The sequence below is a fragment of the Carcharodon carcharias genome, chromosome 20 (genome assembly GCF_017639515.1).
Source record: "Carcharodon carcharias isolate sCarCar2 chromosome 20, sCarCar2.pri, whole genome shotgun sequence".
Classification (NCBI taxonomy): domain Eukaryota; kingdom Metazoa; phylum Chordata; class Chondrichthyes; order Lamniformes; family Lamnidae; genus Carcharodon; species Carcharodon carcharias.
In genome coordinates this window covers 82,802,822-82,819,396 of record NC_054486.1, presented here as the reverse complement: position 1 = coordinate 82,819,396, position 16,575 = coordinate 82,802,822, and the positions used below count along the sequence as shown (strand labels likewise).

Sequence of the window (16,575 nt, the reverse complement as noted above, 5' to 3'; positions counted from 1 at the left end):
AAATGAATGTGTTGGAGGAGGATGTTTACCAACATGTAAGGAGAAGAAAAATGGAACACCTTAAAATAATAAATCTAATTAGGCTGTAAAAATAAATACCAAAGATCAGCAAATTGAGACTAAATTAGTGTGATCCTAAGTGGATCAACAAACCATTAAAATGAAATGCAGAAAAAAAATGACCTTTAACAAATCCTGCAAGGAGATGTTTAAGCAGAAGGGCAAAAAGAGACCTAGAAAAAGCATAGCTGCAGAGGAAAAACAGAAGAGTTTAAAAAAATTACTTCAGTACAATAGCAAGGAGACTGTTAAAGAGGAAAGAATATTTTAAGATACATATAGCCTTGAAATTGAAGGTGAGCACTGGATAGTAACTATCCTGAATGATTGATCACTTCCTTTGTTCATATCTTCCCTTGTGAATACTCAATGTGCCCATCTAAAATGGTAGTGCCAAGACAACACTCAGGATTGATTTAAATGAATTGGAGGCCCTGAGCAAACTGAAAGGACTTTAAAATAAATAAATCCATAAGGATAGATCATATTTGTCCAAGAGTGTTGAGAGAGATCAGATAGGAAACTTTCAAGACTCTGACCGTCATAATAGATGATCAGTAGACACTGGGGAAGTCCCAATAGATTGAAAACAGGCTGTTGTGGTGCCTCTATTCAAAAAAGGTAGCATGGCAGGCACTGGAAAAAGACCAATTAGTCTTCAATTCCATGTAAAATAATGGAATTGGTTATTAGAAAAAGTTTAATTCCATATAACAATCAAAATGGTTAGGCAGGGAAGCCCTGCCTGATGACTTAATTTCTTTGAGGGTTGGTGGAGCAGTAGATGGTGAACTTCAAAATGCCATTACGTAGGCTTCCAAGAGGTATGTGAAGAATGTTCCACATAAAAGGCTACTAAATAATTCAAAGCTATGATGATTGGGTATAAAGATAATACATTGGCTGAAAGGTTGAAAACAATTGGTTAGTGGGGCTAATGGAGTTCTCCAAAATCAGAAATTCAAACTAAATCAATGTCTTGGATTGGGAAACTCAATGCTCATTGGTTAAAACTGCAGATGGTACTAAACTTGGAGAGGCAGTGGAATGGAAGGAAGTAGAAATGTCAAACAATCGGAGGGGACCAAACAATGGCCAATGAAATTTAACGCAAGCTACTGAAAAGTATTGCACATGGAAAGAAAAATGATTCGCCTATTCCATGAATAATATTGAAATAAGTAAAAGATGAAATTGAGCAAGACTGAGGAGTCTTAGCTATCGCACCATTCACATGTGTGAGCAATGCAGAGGAGTGATTAACAAAGCCAATAAATATTACATTCTGAAGCCAAATCAGTAGATTACAAGTCAGAGGAAGTGTTCTGCTTAGACTACAAATTGGGCACTGTGTTCTGTTCTGCTTGCCAAGAAACTAAGGAGTAATTTGAGAAGAGTCATATTCCTAGAGTTAGGAATCTGAGGAAAGACTGGAAACAAGGCATCAGAGATTTGATTATACAGAGGTATATAAGATAGTTGCCACCATTGCCATTGGTCCCTTGAAACGAGGATTACTTTATCCAGGCTTCATGATTTGTGTATCCTCCGGTGACTCAGCAGGCCAACCCTGGTGATTCAGCAGGCCAAGCCTGGAGCCACATGTCTTTGTGCAAAGAGGGCCAGAGTTGCCCTGAGGGGTGGGTGGGTGGGGAGGGGGGCATTTTCAAGCCAGTGTTCTCTCTCTCCTGCTTTTGTCGCTTTTCCGCACAGAATGTGTTGTGGCTTATTGGATGAGGTGCCACCACATGGTGCAGTTAACAGCAAGTTCCTCTCACGCACCAATGTCAATTTACTCCTCTTTCAGTGAGGTCTTCACACTGTCCTTAGAACCTTTTCTCTGTCCTCCTTGAGATCGGGTCCCATCCTTAATTTGTAAAAAGACGATCTGCTTCAGAAGCCAATGATTTGCTGTGCAGTGCAGTGATCAGACCAAGGGAGTGATGGTTGCGATGCCGGATGAATTGGCTTCAGTAATGATGCTGGAGTTTATTTGCCTGTCTTCCCATTTGACTTTCATGCAGAGTTGACTTGAGTTTCATGCAGAGACACTATTGGTGGAAATTCTCCAGCATCCAGAGATGTCTTTGTTAGGTGACCAAAGTCTCACTGGTGACCCTCCAGCATATCCGCAACTTACAATATGCTGACAACTGCACAGTTGTGGCCCGCATGGCAAGCAACATTCAGACCACCTTCAACTTCTTCAACTCTGCACACAAAAGTGTTGGTCTCTCACTCAACATAAGTAAGACCAAAATCTTCCTTCAGATTTACCTCAAACAAGCACCTACATCTCCAACTATTGTTATTGATGTGGAGACTTTAGAAGTCGTTGAACACTCCCCATATCTCAGCAGCTACCTTTCTCAAAAGGTCACCATTGAAAAGGAGATCCAGCACAAAATCAGCTGTGCCAGCGCAGCCTTCTAAAAATTGCATAACCAAGTCTTAGACAACAAAGATCTCCACGAGAGGACAAAAGTTTTAGTCTGTATAAGATAGTAAATCATATGGAAAAGGTTAATCTGGAATACCACTTGAAAATACACACTGGGAATAAGACAAAGGGATAGGCTCAGACTAATGGTCATTTTAGGGGCTGAAATTAGAAGGTTCTTTCTCATGCAGGGAATGACCAACACTGGCAAAAGGTTTTTGGTCAGTCTAGTGGAGATGAAAACCCTTGAATCATTTGAGTTGCTTGGCCATCTTCATCTGTAAGGACCTTGTGAATGTAATGCAAAAGATGTAATGAATTCAGTTATTCTTCTGACACAACTATGCATTAAATTTTCAGTCAGTAGTTTGGTGGTCTCCTGACTTAATTGCTTTTTAACATTGGCATTGCATCGTGTTGACGTGATGAAGTTTTCTATTTGCACACTACAGATTTCGAGGGATTGAGCAGTCATTGAATGAATGAAAGTTGGAATATCAGATGAATTAATTGGCAACCAGGAGAAAGCAATTTATTTGACTGTCAGCAGCTGAATAGGGAAGCTTATGAAACTCTTTAACTGAAGTCACTATGTTGTTATAGGAATATGAAAGCTGATTTTTCTTTCTATCATGCCTATCCATATGTAAAAATGGAAGGGAGGAGGTAGCTTTAGGAAATGGTAAGCAGGAAAATAAAAGGCAGAAAGGGAAATAGCCTGTGGAGCAGAATGGTGTCAGTAGTGTCAAAAGCAGGGGTAGGGACTGGAAGCAGGAAGAGCTGATGGAGAGGAGTTCCGCGGAAAAAATGGCACCAAGATTGGGAGCAGTATGCAGGGCAAAACTGGTGAGAAGAGGGGCCAAAACAGAATGACTGGCTGTTAATGAGTTGGATGCATGGGAAAACAGGTAAAAGATGGAGGGGGAGAAATTCATTTGCGTGGCGTAACAATGGAGAAAGAAGCTAGTGTCCTTGGTGCCAATTGCCCTAATGCCAGCCTGCTAGAAGCAGTGCTATATGAACAAACTTCTCCTCTGGAGTTAATAAAAGCAAAATACTGCGGATGCTGGAGGTCTGAAATAAAAAGGTGCTGAGAAAACTCAGTGGGTCGCGCAGCATCTGTGGTGAGAGAAACAGAGTTAACATTTCAAATCCAATATAGCTCCTCTTTGGAACTGAAGAGAGGTAGAAATGTAATTGGTTTTATGCTGTTGAAAAAGGGGGGAGGGTCAGGTGGAGCAAAAAGGGAGGGTCAGGATAGTTTAGAGGACGGGGAGGTTAAATTACAAAAATGTCATGGAGCCAAAAGCAAAGGGAGTGGGAATGGTAGTAGTAAAGGAACAAAGCATTGGCCAAGAGAAGGTGTTAAAAGCAAAATAAAGGTCAGTGCTGTCTGAAATCAAAACATGAGAACAGTATACAGACTGGAACTAGGGGAGAAAATACAAAATGGAGGACAGAGTTCATGGTCTGAAAAGTGTTGAGTTCAGAAGGCTGCAAAGTGCCTAATTGGAAGATGAGGTGCTGTTCCTCCAGCTTGCATTGGGCTCTCCCCTCATGTTGTCCAGTTAGGCTGGAGGGATTTGCAAATAGCTGACATTCAGTTGTGTGTGTGTGTGGAGGGGGGAGGGGGGCACGCAGTTGAAATAGTGAGTGGATAAAAGAAGAGATGATGTTCTTGAACTTGAGGGCCTCAGTAAGGAGGAAGGCAAAGTTATTCAGGAGGGAGGAATATAAAAATTGGAAATTGAAAATTGAGTGAAGCTGCAAGCAAGCAATGGGTCAGTGGTGATATGCTGCACAAATACAACATTTCATTACATCAATATTTTACTTCTGATTTAAGCTTTGGGGCATTTTCTTAATGGCTAAAACAAAATATGAATACAAGACACTGTTGCCAGCAAATTAGGGTTTGGGTCTGGGTGAAGGACAAAATCTAGGAAAAATAAGAGTGCATGGGAAGCTGGTTCCAACCTGTTGACTTCCATATTTCACTCCAGCACGTTAGGCTGTGACTGCGTAACACCCGCTGGAGTGGAGGGATATCAGCCTCAGTATGTTAATTGCTCAATTACAGCAATGGCAACATGGATTTTGTGGTTTAACCTTAGCTCCACAGGTTTCTCAGGCCTCCAGGGATTCGCCAGTGAAAGTAAAGTGAGAAGAGAATAGCAATTGAGGGGCTGCACCATGGCAGGGAAATACACCAATAAATACTGCATTCGTACTTGCTTGTAGAAAAGGCTTCCTCACATTTTTACTGAGGTTTCTTTACACACATTGGAAATGTTATCAGTGTGTCATCTATACTTTGGAGCTCTGATCTGCACTTTGCAGCTCTGAACTATCGTTTCAGCGTGGGTGTAACTCATCCTGAGCGATTTTGGACCTAGACGACCACATCAACAGGATCTGAACCAGCAAAACTCTGCTGCTCACAGACCTACAGTTCCATAGGAGAGAGGGGATCAACAGAGAGGTACACCTTGCAGAAGGCCATACCGGTACACAATGTTCAGGCAGAGGATAAGCTTTCTTGATGTGTTGGAACACCAGAGTCTGAGGAGGCTCTGGGTGTCGCACCAGTTGGTGACAGACATTTGCAGCCTCCTGGAACAAGGCCCGCTGCCAACTGGACCTAGGGACCACCTTTACCAGTGGCGGTCAAAGTCACCATCCCCTCTACTACTTTGGCTCTGGATTGCTCCAGGGCTCATCCAAAGACCTCTGCAGGATCTAGCAATTTGTAACACTCAAATGCATAAATGATTACTTCTTTGCCAGGGCCAACTGTTCTGGCAACTTCACCTGTAATGACGCCAGTCAGAGCGGGTGCTGAAGTTTGAGGCACAACTTGGCTTGCTACAGGTGCAGGGCATCATCAGCTGCACATGTTGCAATAAATAGCACCCATAGATCATTCAGGAGTGGTTGTCAACTCCATTCACTTCTATTCCAGCAACGTGTAGCCAGTATATAACCACAAAGATCTTCGAGTATGTGTGTGCAGGATTCTTGGACAGCTGTCTTGATGCTTTCGTCCTGCGGCAATCCACCCTCCCAAACATCCTCCCACCTGGAAGCAGAGATACTGCCTGGTTTCTCAGAGTCAAGGGATACCCACTTAAAACATATATATGGAAGTCAACAGTTTGGAGCCAGCTGATGACACCTGGAGCGATACAGTGAAAGCCATATAACCACCAGATGTCCAATGGAACAAGCCATCAGCGTGCTGAAGATGTACTTAAGGCGCTTGGACAGATCTGGAGGCACCCTTCAGTAGGCACCAGTCTCCAGAATGATCATGGTGCGCTGCACTCTGCACAGCATTGCACAACAGCAAGGTTTGCATCAGCAGGAGGAACAGGCACAGAATGCAGAACGTCCTCGGCTGATTTGAGCAGCGAACTAAGAGCAAGGGGAGGAGGCAGAAGGTGATGTGGGTAATACACCGCCAGAGGTGCACATTTCTGTTTGAAATGCTGTCACCATTGAGATTAACGTACGTCCATTTTGACTTTCTTATTTCTAATAAGTCTAAATCCCATTTGTTAACCCGAACCTGTCTATAGTAACAGGCTAACATATATTCTTAAGCAGCATATCCTGCCCTTCTCTGTCCAGTGGAAGTATTCCCAGTACCTAGAGGTCCTCTTTTTTTAATTATGGTTTCCCGTCTCTACCGTAATCTTAGCGACTACTCTGTAGGCTCGCTATGACTTTACTGTTCTTTCAATAACTCAACAACCAAAATTGCACATATATTCTTAACTGTGGCCAAACCAAGGTTCTTGTTTCAGATTTCCAGCATGCCCAGTATTTTATTTTAGGTTAGTACAAATCTATTACTACTACTTATCTTAACACAGAGCCCCATTAATAAAATCTAAAATGCTGTTAGCATTTTAATGGCTTAAGCATTGTGCACTAATTCTAGGAGAGAATTTTCTCCCCGACATGGGGTTTGGATGGGAGTGAGCATGGGCTGGCACATAGCCGATTGCTGCCTGCAGTCGGTTATGTGCCACTATTTTACGTGGGCAGGCCAATTAAGGCCTGCTCAGCGTGACGCACACCCGGAAGTGCTGTGTGGGGGGAGAGTAGGCTGAGTCGGGGCCTGCGCTCTTTTGCGCATGCGCACGAAAGAGTGCAGAAATCTCCCTGAGACACGGAGCTGCCTCAGGGAGATTAGTTTGATTTTGGAAAATTTTAATAAAGAAAAAGTTTTTAAGTTTTATGTCCGCTCATGTGATTTTATTACAAATTTTTATTAAACTTTAAAAACCTTCATGAAACCTCATCCCGCCTATGGATGAGGTTTCATGATAAATATGAAGGCTGCCTGGGCTCTTTGCCTGCCTGCCCACTTTAAGGTTGGATGGTCAGCTCATTTAATTATTTTAATTAGTTTTAAATGGCCTTAATAGGCCTTTGACAGTCCAGTGGATGTTTAGCTGACTCTACCGTGCACCCACCGAACTGAAGATCTGAATGATGCGCGGTGACGTCAGGACGCACACCCAACGTCACTGCACGTCATTTTACGGGTCGGCGATCGGGGCCCGCCCTTGCTTGTCAAACCGAAGATTCTGCCCCAAGGTTTGTTCATCCACAACCTTCAACATCTTTCTGTTAAGTGTATACTCCCCCATTCCTTGTTTTCCCTCTACAAATTTCACACTCATCTACATTTCATTGATTCCACGTAGATATCAAAGATCCATTTATTACAGTGGTCAGATTGTCACAGTCATCCACTTGTTCAGCTACTTGCTTGTCCTTCCATAGAGGGTAGGTCATTTGGGTTTTCAACTCTGTTACTTTTTCATCATCTTCAAGAACTTGGGAGCTCTACACGCATGGTTGACAGGGAACCTTGTAAAGTCTTCAGATTGACACCTTTAGATTGAGCATGGCCATGTTCAGATGTTTAATTTTGGTCCAGGATTATTTCCCTTATGTTGAAGGCTATGTTGTGCCAGTTCTAACATTATTTAAGTATATTGTCCTTTTGAGGTACTAGCGCCTGATCTGACATGGTGCGCTTGACTGGTGCTGGAGTTCACGTTTCATAGGGCAGTTTTTAGTCTTTGTGAGAGAGTTGTGGCTCACTATCTGTGATATTGTACAATTGGTTGTAGGGCAAAGGTTCTTTGAGAGACAGTGGCACTCTTCATTGAGGGCTGTTGCCTTTACTTGGTTCTTTGACCTCTTCTGTTGACTCAGTCAGAAATATTTCTGCTGCTGATTTCTTGGTTAGGGGTCATGTTCAGCTCTTCCATTATTGGAGTCCATGGTGGTCAGAGTTCCCTTATGTTGTCTATGAATGAATGAAGCAGTACTATAGTGCCATTGATTGTGTGAAATGGAGAACAAGGGAGACATTCAGTAAGCAATTCTGCCTTCATAATTACATGCTATATCTGTTTAGGGTGAATTCTGAATCTCTGGGCTACAGTCATGGGGAAATATTGAGTAGAAGCTAGGGAGATGGTAAATCAATAAGTCACACGTCACTTGTTGGGGGGAGAATTGGGAGTCTACCAGGAAAGGGTGCTACGTGCACATAAGGGAGGCTGCATGTGCAAAAAGGGGGAAAATAATGTATGTGAAAGTATTTTTGCTTGCATCTCTCAGCCGTAGTGTTTAAGCTTATCATAAATCCAGCTCTCCAACATTCCATGTATTACCTTTCAGATTAATACATTTATATTGAAGCTCATAATCTAAAAGCGAACTATTTTCTTAAAATGCTGGATGTATTTACATATTCATGTATGTTAAATTTGAAGACTTGTAATCTATTTGATTTCTTTATATTCATTATTTTACCAGGTCTCTCAGTGAGGAGTGTGTGTTGGCAAGGAGATCACATTTTGGTTGGCACGCAAGACAGTGAAATCTTTGAAATTGTAGTACATGAACGCAACAAGCCTTTCCTAATTATGCAAGGTCATTGTGAAGGGGAGCTCTGGGCCTTAGCAGCTCATCCAACAAAGCCTTTAGCAGTAACTGGGAGTGATGATCGATCTGTTAGGTTTGTATAATTGATTGTGCTGATTATCCCATGACTAGATAATATGATGACACATGTTATGATTTTGTACTTCCTTCCTAGTGCAAGCTACTTATTTTAACAGATTTTCATGGCCCTTCATCCCACAACAGAGTGCAATAAAGACCAACAGGACAGGCATATTCTACTTCCAGTTTTTACTTACTGTTGCCCTGGGAAAGTTTCATCTAACGCAGTTAATACAGTTTATATGTGCTTTATTCAAATATCTTCTCTTTCAGATGACATAAGAGCAAACTCAGCATGTTTAAACTATGCAGAGCATCAATCAACATTATATCATCAATAGAGTAAATTCAAATGAATTTATGACCAAACTAAACAGTCAACTAGTCATACTGTAATTTGAATAATGTGTACACTTCTGGTCACCATGACATGAAACGCATTCAGGTAGTAGAAGAAATGTAGAGAAGGTTGATCCCTAGTGTCTGAGAAGGAGATGTCTGAGAGGTGCTCTTGTAGACGTATACAAGATAGTTCTGGGGATGGAACAACTTCCACTCCTCAAAAACGTTGTTACCCATATCCTATAGAGCACCATTGGCTGCCATACCTTCAGCTGTTGAGGCCTTGCACTCTGGATTTCCCTTTCTAAACTGCTGCTTCCATAAATGTCCATCTCTTTGATAAATCTTTTAGTCAACGATTCTAATATTCCCTTTTTTGGCTCAGTGTCAATTTTTATATAGTTACATTTCTGTGAAGCATTTGGACATTTTTGTTCATTAGATGTTGATGTATGTTGTCTAAGGTAAATCCAGAACATTACTTTAAATTGTGTAACTAGGACAATGGAACATGGCTTCAAACTAGTAAAATTTAAGACTTTGTTAGGAAATTCTTCTCTACACAAAAGATTGAACCACACATGGATTTAGACTTCCAGAAAGAGTAGTAAAGGTGAAAAACCTGAAATGGTTTCAGAAACAATAATAAAAAAATTTTAAAAAATGCAAGAACTTTAGGATCTTTTTGAATAGACGAAATAAGGTGTACATACTAGCATTCTTTATCTTGAACCCCTCCGTCTCTCTGCTTTCGTGGGAGTACTTTCAGCACATGGACACAAGAAGGCCCACCTCAAACTTCTCGGGCAACTAGGGATGGACAATAAATGCCGTTGTCAGTGATGTCCATATCCTGAGAATTAATATATATGTTTTAAAATATTTTGAAGCTGTCTTGTGAAGGTTGCTTTAAGATTTTCAGGCAACCTTTCAGAAGGACTTTTTGTCCCATCCAGATGGCACGTTATACTCTACACTTGCAAGCTCCGGAATCCATTGTGTGATAACCTTCTATTGGTATTGTCCAATACACTGCCCACTAGCCATATACATTTCTGATGCAATTAAATTTGACTAGACATTATAGTTGTTGGACGTGTGATCTCGCTGCTCTTTATCACATTGTGTACGCAGGTGCATTAACCACTGTGTGTTTATTGGCAAAACAGTAAGACAAAACAAATTTCCTTAAACATGGAACTTTAATAATGTGAAGCTTCTCATCATGACCTCACCAAAAAGGTATTTGAAAAAGTTATTTTTGCCAATGTATCATACATTGGTTTAACTAAAACTGGTAAACTACTCTACTTTGCAGCAACACCTGGTAGAATCCTATTTATGACATTGCGTGATTGCAGTTAAATAAAGTGCTTCCCTTTCCATACTGATTTTATTGCTATTCTAAGCTACTACTTACATTATGGCAGTTAGTTATCTGTCTAAATTGAAGTTGTTGAATTTTTGCTGTTCAAATTCAGCTTTCGACTTCGTGGTACTGAAATTTCATACACTTTGAAGCTGAAGAGTGGTGCACAGAAACCTTAACCAACATTTAACTGCTGCTGGTCATAAGAAAACATGGACATAAGACTTGTATTGTACTTTGGTAATTTTTACATTACTTTACCATTATTTTCAATAGAACAATAAAAGATGGGAATTAGTTTTGAAAATTCTATGTATAAACTGAGAGTGAATAGCTACAAAAAATGTAGACCTTTTATTTGTGAGCATTATACTTTATTTGTTCAGTTCATATCACATTTGTTCCACGGGTTATCAATTTATAGTATTGCAATTGAAACGAGTGTTCAAATAAGTAGACAACTAAAATGCAGCCCATTAATGCGGTGATATTTTTTATATCACTTTCCAACCCCATAAGCTTCCCACAGTTTGTATGCATTAGTTAGGAATGAGGGGATATTTCAATTGGAATACTTTAACTTGAGAACCTGCGAAACGAATGTGATATGAACTGAACAAATAAAGTTAATGCTCACAAATAAAAGAGCCACAGTAAAAGTAGACATCTACTCACAGTAAATACATAAAAATTTCAAAATTAATTCCCATCTTCTATTGATCCAAGGAAAATGATGGTAAGATAATGAGGCTATCTGTTGTCTTGCTGGGACTAACTTACAGTTATGTTTGTACTTCCATCAGATAATATGCCTTAGTAATCCTGAGTTGTGTGGAAAGGAGAGAACTTGCCTGAGCATTTATCTTGCTAGGATAATTGAGAACTAAAATGAATGACTGAATTTGATAGGATACGACTGCCTATATGATGGTAGCCATTAAATGGGAGAGAGGAAAGTGAAATTTACTGAAATTCTAAGTTAGTACTAGATGAACTGGGTGTAATTATTTAATTCTAATATAACAATGCTCAACTTCTTGAAAATAAATTGGCATTAATTTGAAACATCAACATTTAAGTGTACCTCAATCCAGTTTCCTTGTTGATTGTAATATATAATTCACTTTAGGTGAGATATAAATTTCCAAAACAAATTTTAATATATGTTTTGTTGAATAAGCAGTGAAATACAAAATAATATTTGGGATCATTCGGGAAGTGTATATGCTTAGAATATTGAACAGCTGAGTTGTTATTTATTTTGCCTTTTTATGGTAGACTGAATTTATATTTTCAGAATATGGAGTCTTATTGATCATGCTCTGATCGCGCGATGCAATATGGAAGAACCAATTCGTTGTGTTGCTGTGAGTTCAGATGGCATCCATCTTGCTCTGGGCATGAAGGATGGTTCTTTTACTGTTCTACGGATCAGGTATGTGTAAATGGGAGCCATCTGCTACTTTGCTTTATCTTTAGTAGATGAAGGCAGTGTTTGGAATAATAATAACCTTCTGCCTTAGATCAATAACGGAAGCTGTAACCACTTCACAGCTCTTAATCTTGTTTAAATAAACTTTTGATGCATTGACAAAAGAAATCACAGAAAAAATTACTACTTATAACCACATAACTATGTCAATTAAGCAAAGTCAACAGTTTTCTCTAGCTGTCAAAACAAGACGCCCACTGAGTTAATCTTTTTGAGTCAGGGCTCTCAGTGAAGCTTCTGTTATTGACATTTTAATGGTCTCTTTGATGCTTTTATTGGGTTGTAGGAACACCAGTTTTTTTATTCACCAAAATATGGTGAATGTGTGTTGTTTCTAAGCAGTTTCATGCATGCTGTTGTTACTGTAGGATTCTTTGGTTCTGTACATTGTGTATACTGGGCTAATAGATATGGGCCATGAATTGGCAAGGAGGGTTTGAGCGGCTACTGAGGGTGGGTGGGGAGATGAGTTGGCATGGGGGCTGTTAGGAGCCATGGGGATGGGTGGGGGCAGGACTTGGCATGGGGGGCATAGACAAGACCTTTGAACAAGACTGTGGTTCATAATCCTCTGAGATCTGTGAACCAAAAGTCATTGAGAAGTTGGCCTGACTCCACAAAAATTGCAGGGATCTAGTTGATGCCTGTCTGAGTAATGGAGCCACCCAGGTTGGGAGTGCAGCCTGCACCCTTATTCGATGCCAGTGGAAATCACCCTCTTGACCACCCCCACCCCCACCCCGCCATTTTTAAATTGACCCAGAGTCCTTCTGACTCCTCCAAAAATCTGGGCCGCTGTCTTTGAGTGAGATGCTAAATCAAGGGTTTGGGTGGTAGTTCAGATGGACATAAAAAAAATTGTGCATCACAGTCTGAAGAAAAACAAGTTCTCCCAGTTAGATGATCAGCTGTCCTACTTTAACAAAACACTGAAGTACTAGAAACAGGTTTGTTATGCGAACCTCTGTGGACCTAGCTTTGCCAGGCTTTTCATAAGGTATGTGAAATGCTCTTTGTTCCAGTTCTACTTGTGTTCCCTTCCTTACCATTTTTTTCTGGTACACTTGATGGCTTTATTGACACCGTTTCGTTCCCTTGCCTCCAACTGGAAAATTTCATCAAGTCTATTTCCAATTTCTACCTCGTTCACCTTCACATAGTCCATCTCTAATTCTTCCCTTCCCTTCGGTGACTTATCTGATTTAATTTCTAGAATTAGGCTATCAACTAATGTCCAACTATAAGCAGTTCCGATGAGACATTAACTTGATTTTTCTCTCCACAGGAACTGCCAGACCTGCTGAGTATTTCCAGCATTTTCTGATTTTATTTCAGATTTCCAGATTCTGCAGCATTTGGCTTTTCCGCTGTAAGCTGATTGACTCCCATAGCCACCTTGACAACACTCTTCCATCCACCCCACTTCGTGTCAGGGCTCTACTCAGTTCTCCCAGTTTATCTGTCTCTCTCATATCTATCCTGGTGATATCACTGTTTCTATTCATTCATAAGATGTGGGCTTCGCTGGCAAGGCCAACATTACTGTGCTAGAGAATGTGGTGGTGAGCCAACTTCTTGAACCACTTCAGTCTGTATGGTCTAGGTATACCCACAATCCTGTTAGGGAGGGAATTCCAAGGTTTTAATGCAGCGACAATGAAGAAGCAGTGACATATTTCCAAATCAGGACAGTGCGTGACTTGGAGGGGAACCTGCAGGTGGTGGTGATCCCATGTGCCTACAGCTCTTGATCCTCAATATGGTTGAGGCCATGTGTTTGGAAGCTGCTGTAAAAGAAGCCGCAACAAGTGGCTGGAGTACATCTTGTTGAGGGTACACACTGCTACCACTGTGCACCCGTGAATGTTTAAAGTGGTGGATGGGGTGCTGATCCAGTGGGCTGTTTGGTCCTGGATGTTGTCAGGTTAAAGCTACTTGAATGTTGTTAGAGCTGAACTCGCCCAGGAAGGCGGAGAGTTTTCCATCGCACTCCCAAATCTATGCCCCCTCGTTCTAGACCCTCCAGACAGGGGAAATAACTTCTCAACATCCACTCTGTCAAGCCCTCTCAGAATCTTGTATGTCTTAATGAGATCATTTCTTATTCTTCCAGACTTGAGAGAGCATAGGCCCAGTGTACTCAATCCCTCCTCGTAGGACCACCCTCTCAATCTAGAGAGCCTATTCTGCAACATCTTCCAAGTCAAGTGTATCCTTAGATATGGAGATCAAAGTTGTGTGCAGTGCTGCAGGTGTGGTCTCACCAAGGCACAGTACAACTATAGCAAAACTTCCTTATTCTAATTTTCCAGCCCCTTGCAATAACAGCCGACAGGACCTTTGCCTTTCTAATTGCTTGCTGTGCCTGCGCACTAACTTCTTGAGTTTCTTGTACAAGGACATCCAAAGGTGCACAATGGAGTGAGAGTATTGGATAGTATTAAAGAAGGAAGTTATATCATATCAGTTACGAACAGACTAAGAAGGACTATGATGAATACAAAGATAGGTTTAAAATTCACAATATGTTGTGACTAAGGTTGGTGAGCTACAAGCACAAATAATTGTTTTGTGATGTGATTTAGTGGCAATAACAGAAACATGGCTAAATGGTGAGGACTGGCTGCTTAATATTCACAAAGTGTTCAGAAAAGATAGGGAAGGAAAAAGGAGAGTGGGGTGGCAGCACTGATTACGGAAGATACTGTAGTACTGGAAAGAGACAATGTCTTTGAGGAGCAAGGATGGAATCCATTTAGACTTTAAGACCATAAGTTGTAGGAGCAGAAGTAGGCCATTCGACCCATCAAGTCTGGTCTGCCATATAATTGTGGCCCCAGCACTGATCACTGTGGCACTCCACTAGTTACAGGTTACCATCCCGAAAATGCTCCCCTTATCCCAACTCTCTGCCTTCTATTAGTTAGCCAATCCTTTATCCCTGCTAATACACTACCCCCAACACCAGGGGCTCTTACCTTATTAAGTAGACTTATGTGTGGTACCTTATTGAACGCCTTTTGGAAATCCAAATATATTACATCTACTGGTTCCCCTTTATCTATCCTGCTTGTTACCTCCTCAAAGAATTCTAATAAGTTTGTCAGACATGATTTCCCCTTCATGAAGCCATGCTGATTCTGCTTGATTATATTATGCATTTCTAAATGCTCTGCTACCACATCCTTTTTAATTGCTTAGGGTTGAGAAGCAAAAAGGGCATGTTATCACACTACTGGAGGTTTTCTATAGGCCCCCAAATAGAGAGAGGGGGGAGCTAATCTGCTGAGAAATCACATGTGCAAGAATTATAGACTGGTACTGGGGACATTATTTGCCCAGATATGGATTGGGATAATGTTGAAGTAAAGGGAAAAAAGGGGGAGGAGTTTCTGAAATGTGTTCAGGAGAACTTCCTTGACGAGTATGTTCTCAGTGCAACTAGGATCTGGGATTGTGGAATGAAGTGGGCCAAGTTTCCTTTGAGAAACCTGATTAAGAGTGATCATTTTGTCATAACGTGTAGATTAGTAATGGCAAAGAGCAAGGAACAATCTAAAGCGGAACTTCTAAATTAGAAGAGGGCCATCTTCAGTGGAACAAAAGAGGATCTAGCTAGGGTAAAATGAAACCGAGGACTGACAGGAAAAGCTGTAACAGAAGAATGGGTGAAATTTAAGGAAGAGATGGTTCAAATACAGGCTAAGTACATCCCAACAAGGGGGAAAGGCGGAGGACCAAAGCTATAGCTTCTTGGATGATGAGGGAGATGGAGAGTATAATGAAACATCAAAGGGTGTATGATTCATGTCAAGTAACTTGTTCAGGTGAAAACCAGGCCAAATACAATAAGTTGAGAGGGGAAGGGAAGAGGAAAATATGACTGGCAAAGCGAGAACAAGAGAATGGCAAATAACATAAAAGGGAACTCAGAAACCTACTGGCACGTAGATAATCAGGTAGTAAGAGGTTGGGCGGGGCCTACTGGGGCCAAAGAGGGTGTTATATGCTTAGATGTGCAGGACAAGGTTAGATTACTTAAGTACGTTGTATTGGTGTTTACGAAAGAAGAGGATGCAGGCAATATGTCAGCAGAAATGGAGATGGTGGAGGAAATGAATGGGGTGAAAATTGATGGGACGGATGTACTGGCTATACTTATTGTATAAGTTGCTAGGTTTGGATGGCTTGCATCCCAGGTTGCTCAGGGAAGTGGGGTGGGGTGGGAGGGTGTTGGAGATAACAGCAGGCTTGCCATAATCTTCCAATCTTCCCTAGATATGTTGGAGATCCCAGAGGATTGGAGAGTGGCAAATGTGACACCCTTGTTCAAGAAAGGGTGCAACAACATTCCTAGTAACTACTGACCGAGGTCAGTTAGTTTGACATCAGTGGGTAAGGTTTTAGAAATAATTTTTTGCCCTGATTATTAACAGGCACTTGGAGGCATTTGAGTTACTTAAAGAGAGTCAGTATGGATTTGTAAAAAGGCAGATTTTGTTTGACTAATCTAATGAATTTTTTAATGAAGTAATAGGGCAGTTTGATGATTTAGATATTGAAATATAGAGTGAAACTTCAAAATTTGCTGACGATATTATATGGAGGTGTGGCAGACAGTGAAGATGATAGCAGTTGACTGCAGCAGGACATAGACTAGCAGAATGGGTAGACAAGTGGCAGCTGGAATTTAATACAGAAAAGTGTGAAGTGATGCATTTTGGCATAAGGGATAGGGAGATGCAGTATAGAGTTAATGGCACAGTTCTAAAGAGAGTGCAAGGACCGAGGGACCTGGGGCTTCACGTGCATAGATTTTTGTAGGTAACAGGACATAAAGAG

General features: G+C 41.0%; 1 protein-coding gene across 4 annotated transcripts in view; it reads left to right on the top strand.

The window, feature by feature from the left end:
- eml5 (EMAP like 5) overlaps nt 1–16,575 on the top strand; it is a 192,310-nt gene that overhangs the window by 51,174 nt on the left and 124,561 nt on the right. For all 4 annotated transcript variants that reach the window (XM_041214377.1, XM_041214374.1, XM_041214375.1 and 1 more), the window contains exons 7-8: nt 8,342–8,543; nt 11,539–11,676. In XM_041214377.1, coding sequence (XP_041070311.1) covers nt 8,342–8,543; nt 11,539–11,676 — 340 coding nt within the window. The remainder of the gene's footprint in view (nt 1–8,341; nt 8,544–11,538; nt 11,677–16,575) is intronic.